This window comes from Oncorhynchus mykiss, chromosome 13, assembly GCF_057628025.1.
Source record: "Oncorhynchus mykiss isolate SJ-2025 chromosome 13, ASM5762802v1, whole genome shotgun sequence".
Classification (NCBI taxonomy): Eukaryota; Metazoa; Chordata; class Actinopteri; order Salmoniformes; family Salmonidae; genus Oncorhynchus; species Oncorhynchus mykiss.
The window spans coordinates 2,749,877-2,761,157 of NC_143034.1; the positions used below are offsets into that span (position 1 = coordinate 2,749,877).

The 11,281-nt window shown below is 39.4% G+C and overlaps 1 protein-coding gene across 1 annotated transcript; it reads right to left on the reverse strand.

Moving 5' to 3' along the window:
- Nucleotides 1-377: 377 nt before the first annotated feature.
- Nucleotides 378-10,997, reverse strand: LOC118940203 (uncharacterized). Its single transcript, XM_036948635.2, has 2 exons — nucleotides 10,295-10,997; nucleotides 378-3,324 (listed from the first exon to the last, which is right to left on the reverse strand). The coding sequence occupies exons 1-2, from the start codon at nucleotides 10,545-10,547 to the stop codon at nucleotides 2,519-2,521; spliced, it is 1,059 nt and encodes a 352-aa protein (XP_036804530.2). The 5' UTR covers nucleotides 10,548-10,997; the 3' UTR covers nucleotides 378-2,518.
- Between the last annotated feature and the right edge of the window lie 284 nt (nucleotides 10,998-11,281).

Genomic DNA, 11,281 nt, shown 5'->3' on the forward strand with positions numbered 1-11,281 from the left:
TGCTATGGACACTACGCTGACAGACACAGCAAACCTTCTTGCCACAGCTCGCATTGATGTGCCATCCTGGATGAGCTGCACTACTTGAGCCACTTGTGTGGGTTGTAGACTCCGTCTCATGCTACCACTAGAGTGAAAGCACCGCCAGCATTCAAAAGTGACCAAAACATCAGCCAGGAAGCATAGGAACCGAGAAGTGGTCTGTGGTCACCACCTGCAGAACCACTCCTTTATTGGGGGTGTCTTGCTAATTGCCTATAATTTCCAACTGTTGTCTATTCCATTTGCACAACAGCATGTGAAATGTATTGTCAATCAGTGTTGCTTCCTAAGTGGACAGTTTGATTTCACAGAAGTGTGATTGACTTGGAGTTACATTGTGTTGTTTAAGTGTTCCCTTTATTTTTTGGAGCAGTGTATATTACACTACAATTTCAAAATTTTCAACAAAAATGTACTGGATTGGTTGAAAAGTGATACAATTTACAGTTTGCACTATTTTGACATAGTGTAAGATATACTGAATTGATACTATTTTTCATTTAAAAAAACATTTATTTTTTTTCAATTGAACCTTTATTGAACTAGGCAAGTCAGTTATGAACAAATTATTATTTACAAAGACTGCCAACAACAGCCAAACCTGGACGACGCTGGGCCCATTGTGCGCCGCCCTATGGGACTCACTATCACGGCCTGTTGTGATACAGCCTAGATTCGAACCAGTGACGCCTCAAGCACATATTTTTTTGTTGGTTTTGCAAGAGTGTTGATTGGTCAGTCATTGGGTTCATTTGTTTTGATTGGTCAGTCATTGGGTTAATTTGTTTTTGCAATAAGTTCAAATCAAATCAAGCTTTATTTATATAAACACATTTCAGAAATTTTGCGTCGCAAAAAAAAATATATAAAATTAATATTTACTACACAACATACGAGGATAAAAAAAACTAAAGAATAACAAAACAAAATTAAAGACTAATGATCATTCTAAGGAAAATCCATTGATTAAAATAGTAAGAATAGGATGTAATATCCAACCCAAAATATAAGCTTGTTTTACAACATTGTTAGTAAGCAATATAATTGTGCCGAAAAATTGTCAAATAATTCTGATGACTAAACGTTACATGAAATGTAAATATGTTGAAATATCAAACCGAACACACACCCCTTTTAATATGTATTGACAATAATGCACTAGTATTTTAAACTTTCACTTAAAAAAAAAATAATAATAATATATATTTTTTAAATTAGACATCGGGCATAGTCCTAATTAAAATTAATTAATTTTTATTTTGTTGCTATTTTGGAGGAGCCCAAATCAGAACAGGTATAACTTGTTCAAATCAATGACCAACATGTAGAAACAGTTTGTGATATTGAAAAGTTAAACATACAATGTACTATCTACACAAACATGTTCCACAGTAGTAATCATATCATATCATCCTTTTAGACCCAAGCCTACCCCCAAGCCTACCCCCAAGACTTTGAATTACTCCCCTCTGGGCGCAGGTATAGGGCCTCAGCAGGAAAAACAGAACGAGACAATCATTTATGCCAGGTGTGATATCCCTCCTAAATAGCTCGGGCGAATGTTCCCATTGACCCTGTAAGGCCAGCAGGCTAGTCTTTTCTTCTATAAAAAAAAAAAAAGTTGTACTTCTTATTTCGTACTATTATTATTTTTATAGGTATGTAACTGTTATGAAAGTTGTATTGTCAATCTTGTTTTGTATTTAAACGCCACTTTAAATGTGTAAATCTCCCCATGGGGACAATAAAGTCAGTAAGTAAGTATATTAATTACTCTGTTGTTTTGACAACTGGCAATACATCTATTAGAGGGGAAATCAGGTTGTATGTGCTGTTGAATCTAACACAACTAAAAAAAAAAACACATGGAAATGTGAGATATATTTTACCTCATTGGTTAGAGGACAACCTGCAGAAGACAGTCAGCTACATCTTGGAGTGATGCATTTAAACGTAGAGATCCCCAAAATGAAGAGAAATGCAACACTTATTCGTCATCACTCATATCGATATCACTTGGAAATAAATTGCACGAGAGGGGGGAGAAGAGGATGCACATCCTGTTAAAACGAACAGCTCAAACACCCCACGGAATCTGGGAATAATGTGTACATCACTGGTTAGAGGACAACCTGTAGAAAACAGCTGGCTACATTTTGAAGTGCTGCATTCTCATTCACTTGGGGCGCCAAGTGTAACAACTATTTTTCTTGTTAATCAAATAAATAGTACTCATTACTTCCCCTGATGAGGCCTGGATTCATCCCGAGGCTAATATCTATATCACGCTGAAATCAATAGAACAGGGGGTCAAACGTTTACGATTCTACATTGTGACATCATTAAAATACTCCTTCTACAATGTTAAAACATTCTACATTGTGACATCATTACAGCTATAAGAATTCTCTCCTGTGTGTGTTCTCTGGTGTGATATCAGGATGTTTGGCTAAAACTCTTCCCACATTGATTACAGCTATGAGGTTTCTCTCTTGTGTGTCCGCTGGTGAATAGTCAGATGGCTAGATGAAGTAAAACTTTTCACACATTGACCACAGCTATAAGGTTTCTCTCCTGTGTGAGATCTCCGGTGTATAGTCAGACTGCTAGATGTAACAAATTTCTTCTCACACTGATCACAGCTATAAGGTTTCTCTCCTGTGTGTGTTCTCTGATGTACCTTCAGGCAGCTTGAGTGAGTAAACCTTTTCCCACATTGATCACAGCTAAAAAGTTTCTCTCCCGTGTGAATTCTCTGGTGTAATTGTAATGTATATAATTTTGAAAAACTCTTCCCACAGTCAGAGCAGCTATAAAGTTTCTCTCCAGTGTGAATTCTCTGGTGTGATTGTAATGTATATAATTTTGAGAAACTCTTCCCACAGTCAGCGCAGCTATAAGGTTTCTCCCCTGTGTGTGTTCTCTGGTGTGTTTTTAGGCTGCTTGGAACGTTAAAACTCTTTCCACATTGATCACAGCTATAAGGTTTCTCTCCTGTATGGATTCTCTGATGTCTTTTGAGGTCTGCTGAAGAGGTAAACCTCTTCCCACAGTCAGAGCAGCAGTGAGATGTCTCTCCAGTGTGAATTCTCTGGTGTACTTTTAGTGAATCTGATCTCGAGTAACTCTTCCCACAGTCAGAGCAGCGGTGAAGTTTCTTCCCTGTGGGTTTCCGTTGGTGTTTCTTGAGGTGTTCTGATGTGAAGAGACTCTTCTCTGCCTCGTCAGCATCGTGCTGTTGTTGAGGCTCCCCAGAGGATCCACCATAGTCACGTCTCTCTCCTGTGTGAACAACAAAGTCAGACAGGTGATTAAAGGGCCACTGTTTATTTTAGCTGAAAGGTGATGCCCCTTGTTATAGTACAACAATTTACATCTGTAATGAATGTTTAAAATAATATGACAGTCGGTTCAACAACAGTAATATTGTCTTATTTTTTCTCTCACTTCAGAAGTAACATTTATGATTCTAAAAAAACAAGTTATTACAGAAACTCAAAGCAGTGTAGCAGACCACTTTTGGTCATCAATATTGGCCCCTTTCTGTGTTTGCTAAACTTTCAGCACGAGTGCAATGCGCACGCAATTTGGATGCAGAAACTCCTCCCTGAGAATGCAGAAACCTTTAGTTATGGATGTAGTATATCTGCGTATAGCAAAGAAATTGGCGAGATTGGTAATATTCAGAATACATTGTGAAAAAACTACACAGACTTTTAGAGCAAGATCGGGAGTGCTACTCAAGGAAACTAATTTTAACTTCTTGGTGACATGGGGGGCAGTATTGAGTAGCTTGGAAGAATAAGGTGCCCAGAGTAAACTGCCTGCTACTCAGACATAAAAGCTAGAATATGCATATAATTAGTATATTTGGATAGAAAACACTCTGAAGTAACTAAAACCGTTTGAAAGATGTCTGTGAGTATAACAGAACTCATATGGCAGGCAAAAACCTGAGAAAAATCCAACCAGGAAGTGGGAAATCTGAGGCTTGTAGTTTTTCCAACTCAGCTCCTATTGAAGATACAATGGGATATTGGTCATCTTGCACTTCCTAAGGCTTCCACTAGATGTCAACATACTTTAGAACCTTGTTTGAGGCTTCTACTGTGAAGGGGGGCTGAATGAGAGGGGAATGAGTCAGATGTCTGGCAGAGTACCTTGGGCTCATGACGCGCGGTCATGTGAGAGTTACCTCGCGTTCCATTGCTTTTCTACAGACAAAAGAATTCTCCCGTTGAAACATTATTGAAGATGGATGTTAAAAACATCCTAAAGATTGATGGATTCTATACATCGTTTGCCATGTTTCTACGGACTGTAATGGAACTTTTTGAACTTTTTGTCTGCTCGTTTGGATTTGTTTACCAAACGCCCTAACAAAAGGGGGTATTTGGACATAAATTATGAACTTTATCGAACAAATCAAACATTTATTGTGGAACTGGGATTCCTGGGAGTGCATTCTGATGAAGATCATCAAAGGTAAGTGAATATTTATAATGCTATTTCTGACTAATGTTGACTGCACAACATGGCAGATATCTGTTTGGCTGTTTTGGTCTCTGAGCGCCGCACTCAGATTATTGCATGGTTTGCTTTTTCCGTAAAGTTTTTTAAAAATCTGACACAGCGGTTGCATTAAGCAGAAGTTTATCTAAAGTTCCATGTATAATAGTTGTATCTTTTATCAATGTTTATTATGAGTTTTTCTGCAAAATCACCAGATGTTTTGGAATGAAAAAAATTACTGCACTGTATGCCCCAATGTAAACTGAGATTTTGGGATATAAATATGCACATTATCGAACAAAACGTATCGTGTAACATTTTTGTGACTCCTATCTTTGGCTGGAAAAATGATTTTTTGACTTGGCAATGAGTATTTCTGTAAATTGATGTGGCTCTGCAAAACCGTCGCATGTTTTGGAAATACTGAACATAACACGCCAATGTAAAATACGATTTTTGGATATAAATATGCACAAAACATACACGTATCGTGTAACATGAAGTCCTATGAGTGTCATCTGATGAAGATCATCAAAGGTTAGTGATTCATTTTATCTATATTTCTGCTTTGGCTGTGTTTTTCTGTGACTTGGTGACCTAACATAATCGTTTGTGGTGCTTTCACTGTAAAGCCTTTTTGAAATCACACACTGTGGCTGGATTAACGAGAATTGTATCTTTAAAATGGTGTGAAATGCTTGTATGCTTGAGGAATTTTAATTATGAGATTCTTGTTGTTTTGAATTTAGCACCCTGTACTTTCACTGGCCATTGGCTGGGTGGAATGCTACCGTTCCACCCAGTTCTCATAGGTTGACAGAAAAAACAGCCTCCATTTACAGGTTGCTTATGAGTGCAGTTCACACTACTTTTGGATTATAATTGTAAGGCTTGTTTGAATCACCTGCTTAATATAACGTTTGTGCCATCGTCTCAAATAAACCGCTTTAGACTTTAAAAAATACTAACTACAACCAGTAAAATGCTCTGTGGCTAGCTTTTCCATCAGCCTGCCAGTGAGCATTTAGCATTCAAGCTAACAAGTGCTGCATCCAAAACAGGTATTTTGCTAGCAATTATCTTATAGACTGTTCAAGCAATAATCAAAACAACAATTGTAAGCATTTTGAGAACCCCAAATAGTGTTTTTGGTTAGAAGTACAAACCTGATAAATCTAGGCTGTTGAATGGTCCCAGATGCTGAACAGTTTATTTAGTAATAACCTGGTAAATATAGACTGTTGAATGGTCCCAGAGGTGAACAGTTTATTTAGAAGTAATAACCTGGTAAATCTAGACTGCTGAATGGCCCCAGATGGTGAACAGTTTATTTAGAAGTACAAACCTGGTAAATCTAGGCTGTAGAATGGTCCCAGATGCTGAACAGTTTATTTAGTAATAACCTGGTAAATCTAGACTGTTGAATGGTCCCAGATGGTGAACAGTTTATTTAGTAATATCCTGGTAAATCTAGACTGTTGAATGGTCCCAGATGGTGAACAGTTTATTTAGTAATAGCCTGGTAAATCTAGACTGTTGAATGGTCCCAGATGGTGAACAGTTTATTTAGTAATAACCTGGTAAATCTAGACTGTTGAATGGTCCCAGATGGTGAACAGTTTATTTAGTAATAACCTGGTAAATCTAGACTGTTGAATGGTCCCAGATGGTGAACAGTTTATTTAGTAATAACCTGGTAAATCTAGACTGCTTAATGGTCCCAGATGGTGAACAGTTTATTTAGTAATAACCTGGTAAATCTAGACTGTTGAATGGTCCCAGATGGTGAACAGTTTATTTAGAAGTAATAACCTGGTAAATCTAGACTGTTGAATGGTCCCAGATGGTGAACAGTTTATTTAGTAATAACCTGGTAAATATAGACTGTTGAATGGTCCCAGATGGTGAACAGTTTATTTAGAAGTAATAACCTGGTAAATCTAGACTGTTGAATGGTCCCAGATGGTGAACAGTTTGTTTATAAGTAATAACCTGGTAAATCTAGACTGTTGAATGGTCCCAGATGGTGAACAGTTTATTTAGTAATAACCTGGTAAATCTAGACTGTTGAACGGTCCCAGATGGTGAACAGTTTATTTAGTAATAACCTGGTAAATCTAGACTGTTGAATGGTCCCAGATGGTGAACAGTTTATTTAGTAATAACCTGGTAAATCTAGGTTGTTGAATGGTCCCAGATGGTGAACAGTTTATCTAGTAATATCCTGGTAAATCTAGACTGTTGAATGGTCCCAGATGGTGAACAGTTTATTTAGTAATAACCTGGTATCTGCATAAGAGCGTCTGCTAAATGACAAAAAAATAATAAAACCAAAATACATTGATATGAATAACTGGTTAAATATATACTGTATGCCCACCAGAGCGGTTGCCAGAGAATCTAATGTTAATTTCTCTACCATAAGCCGCTTCCAACGTCGTTTTAGCGAATTTGGTAGAATTTCCAACAGGCTTCACAACCACAGACCCAGGACCTCCACATTCGTTTGAGACCAGCCACCCAGACAACTGATGAAACTGAACTTTTTCTGTCTGTAATAAAGACATTTTGTGGGGGGAAAACGTATTCTGATTGGCTGCACGCCCAGTCAAGAGAAATCATAGATTATGGCCTAATGAATTTATTTCAATTGACTGATTTCTTTATATGAACTGTAGCTCAGTAAGATCGGTAAAATTCTTGCAAGTTTATATTTTTGTTCAGTATTTAAGTGTCCCGAATGTATTTTTACTATGTTACGTCTAGTCTGTGAGACCAGGCTGTAAACCGAGCTAGTTGTGATCAATATGATGAACCCGTTTTCACAACATTTAAGAACCTGGTGATAGAAAACAGTGTGAATGTAATAATGACAATGGAGTTAGGAGTAATTTAGCGAACTGGTAGTGTTTTCATTTGACTTAGAAAGAGTAGGACCAATAAGGACAATGGACTGACTCAGGAGTAATTTAGCGAACTGGTAGCGTTTTCATTTGACTTAGAAAGAGTAGGACCACATCAATGTCAATTGATTGTAGCAATATACCTGAGAACACAGCGTTTAAGTCAGTCAGTACTCTCAAGTCAGACTGAGACATTCACTTGACGTCCGGGCAATCCAATCTTCTTTCCACCAATAAATGCAAAAGGACAGCTGAAAGATGCTCTCTACCCTAAACTTTATTTATTGTTTGGAGAGACGGGATTCCATCCTCCCAGGTAGATGGGATGGTGTAGGATCCTTTAGGGTTAAAGTAGTGGGATGGGATGGTGTAGGATCCTTTAGGGTTAAAGTAGTGGGATGGTGTAGGATCCGTTAGGGTTAAAGTAGTGGGATGGTGTAGGATCCTATAGGGTTAAAGTAGTGGGATGGTGTAGGATCCTATAGGGTTAAAGTAGTGGGATGGGATGGTGTAGGATCCTTTAGGGTTAAAGTAGTGGGATGGTGTAGGATCCTTTAGGGTTAAAGTAGTGGGATGGTGTAGGATCCTATAGGGTTAAAGTAGTGGGATGGTGTAGGATCCTTTAGGGTTAAAGTAGTGGGATGGTGTAGGATCCTATAGGGTTAAAGTAGTGGGATGGTGTAGGATCCTTTAGGGCCAAAGTAGTGGGATGGTGTAGGATCCTTTAGGGTTAAAGTAGTGGGATGGTGTAGGATCCTTTAGGGTTAAAGTAGTGGGATGGTGTAGGATCCTATAGGGTTAAAGTAGTGGGATGGTGTAGGATCCTTTAGGGTTAAAGTAGTGGGATGGTGTAGGATCCTATAGGGTTAAAGTAGTGGGATGGTGTAGGATCCTTTAGGGTTAAAGTAGTGGTATGGTGTAGGATCCTATAGGGCCAAAGTAGTGGGATGGTGTAGGATCCTTTAGGGTTAAAGTAGTGGGATGGTGTAGGATCCTATAGGGTTAAAGTAGTGGGATGGTGTAGGATCCTTTAGGGTTAAAGTAGTGGGATGGTGTAGGATCCTTTAGGGTTAAAGTAGTGGGATGGTGTAGGATCCTATAGGGTTAAAGTAGTGGTATGGTGTAGGATCCTTTAGGGTTAAAGTAGTGGTATGGTGTAGGATCCTATAGGGTTAAAGTAGTGGGATGGTGTAGGATCCTTTAGGGTTAAAGTAGTGGGATGGGATGGTGTAGGATCCTTTAGGGTTAAAGTAGTGGGATGGCGTAGGATCCTTTAGGGTTAAAGTAGTGGGATGGTGTAGGATCCTTTAGGGTTAAAGTAGTGGGATGGTGTTGGATCCTTTAGGGTTAAAGTAGTGGGATGGGATGGTGTAGGATCCTTTAGGGTTAAAGTAGTGGGATGGTGTAGGATCCTTTAGGGCCAAAGTAGTGGGATGGTGTAGGATCCTTTAGGGTTAAAGTAGTGGGATGGTGTAGGATCCTTTAGGGTTAAAGTAGTGGGGTGGTGTAGGATCCTTTAGGGTTATAGTAGTGGGATGGTGTAGGATCCTATAGGGTTAAAGTAGTGGGATGGTGTAGGATCCTTTAGGGTTAAAGTAGTGGGATGGTGTAGGATCCTATAGGGTTAAAGTAGTGGGATGGTGTAGGATCCTTTAGGGTTAAAGTAGTGGGATGGTGTAGGATCCTATAGGGTTAAAGTAGTGGGATGGTGTTGGATCCTTTAGGGTTAAAGTAGTGGGATGGTGTAGGATCCTATAGGGCCAAAGTAGTGGGATGGTGTAGGATCCTTTATGGTTAAAGTAGTGGGATGGTGTAGAATCCTTTAGGGTTAAAGTAGTGGGATGGTGTTGGATCCTTTAGGGTTAAAGTAGTGGGATGGAGTAGGATCCTTTAGGGTTAAAGTAGTGGGATGGTGTTGGATCCTATAGGGTTAAAGTAGTGGGATGGTGTTGGATCCTTTATGGTTAAAGTAGTGGGATGGTGTAGGATCCTATAGGGTTAAAGTAGTGGGATGGTGTTGGATCCTTTATGGTTAAAGTAGTGGGATGGTGTAGGATCCTATAGGGTTAAAGTAGTGGGATGGTGTAGGATCCTTTAGGGTTAAAGTAGTGGGATGGTGTAGGATCCTATTGGGCCAAAGTAGTGGTATGGGTTGGTGTAGGATCCTATAGGGTTAAAGTAGTGGGATGGGTTGGCTTCCAAGTGGTGCAGCGGTCTAAGACACTGCATCTCAGTGATAGAGGTGTCCCTACAGACCCTGGGTCGATTCCAGGCTGTATCACAACCAGCCGTGATCGAGAGTACCATAGGGCGACGCACAATTGGCCCAAAATCATCCGGGTGTGGCCGTCGTTGTAAATAATAACTTGTTCTTAACTGACTTGTTAAATAAAGGTTACATAAATCATACATAAATAAAAATGTTAATTTATTGGGATTGGGTGATGGGTTTTGGGGGATGGTGTAGATGGTGGTGCAATTTAACATTTTCTCCCTTCCCCCCTTTTCAGTTGTCAAATTGTGCAAATTGTCCCTTCCCCCCGAAAGGCAGCAATACAACGTCGTTGTGACGTTACACTACTCCCTCCTTTCAAAGAGTGCGTCCTCCTTGCGGCTCTACGTCTTACAGGAACGCGCTCACTGGCCAAGCACACGCACTGTCGTGGATGCGAGGTCCGATCACTTTTGACACCAAAGACCAAGACCTTGGCCCTGATTGTAACAACAACAAAAAATGGCCGATTTGATAGTGGAAGTGTGACTCCTTTACCGTGTGACTTTGCCCTTTAGTTCAACAACTGCATTGTGCTTCTGTTTTAAGACAGTATGTTACTTACTGGGGTTAATCAGATCCTCCTCCTCTTCTTCTTCCAATATACCAGTTATCTCTCCCTCCTCTCCAAAATCTGAATCCTCCTCTTTCTCGTCCTCTTCTTCTTTCACTGCAACATCCTCATCCTCTACTTTTGTTACTGTTACATCCTCCTCTTCCTCTTCTTCTTTCACAACAACGTTCAGCCACAGACCCTCTTTCTCCGTCCAGCAGACCTCCTCTTCTTTATCAGGAGGAGAGTAGCTCAGTGAACTCATGGTCGGGGATGTTAGCTAACAGTTAGCTATCTAGGCTAGTGAACTTAACCAGACAGCTACGTTCGCTGACTAATAACAACAATGTAAATATGAAATTAAATGGGATAACTAGCTAGACGACAGAAGTGAGTTTAAAAAACAGTGGATAATATACATGAACGAGTCTAAAGAGCTTCAATGTTTCAGCTAGCAAGCTACCGAGGTGGCTGACCATTATCATTTAACTATAAAAGAACATGGCTGACTCATTGGCTTGTCACTAGTTCCTACAGCCACAAAGTCAACATTGGCTATCGTAAAAACAATATATGAAAACAAATATTACATTTTTTTGTCTTCATTTAAGGTTGGGCATTATGTTAGGTTTAAAAATCTGATTTTAATAAGAGAAGTTGAGAATTAGGCGAGGTTTAGCCATAATTATGACCTTGTGACTGTGGTAACTAGTGACGACCGACTAGCTGTTGTTGTTTAAAGAAGAGTCCAGTTCACCACCACGTCACATTCTGGCAGACTGGCCTGAAAGACTCACCGCGCCCTCTGCTGACTGGAGGGGGAAACGCAGTTGAGGGAATGTTTTATTTTATTTTCTGACTACAAGTTAAAACAATTTCAACGATTGGTTTTATTTAATTTTCATTTCTCACTCTCTGACCCCCTCTCTCTTTTTCTATCTTTGACCTTTTCTCTCCCTCTCTGTTTGACCATCTCAATTTAAATTTAAGGGGCTTTAT

Excerpts from the sequence above, each read along its gene's own strand:
- LOC118940203 (XM_036948635.2), bottom strand. The coding sequence starts at position 10,547 with ATGAGTTCACTGAGCTACTCTCCTCCTGATAAAGAAGAGGAGGTCTGC. Across the intron at positions 3,325-10,294 it reads GGAGGATCTGATTAACCCCA|GAGAGAGACGTGACTATGGT; the intron begins GTAAGTAACATA and ends TTGTTCACACAG.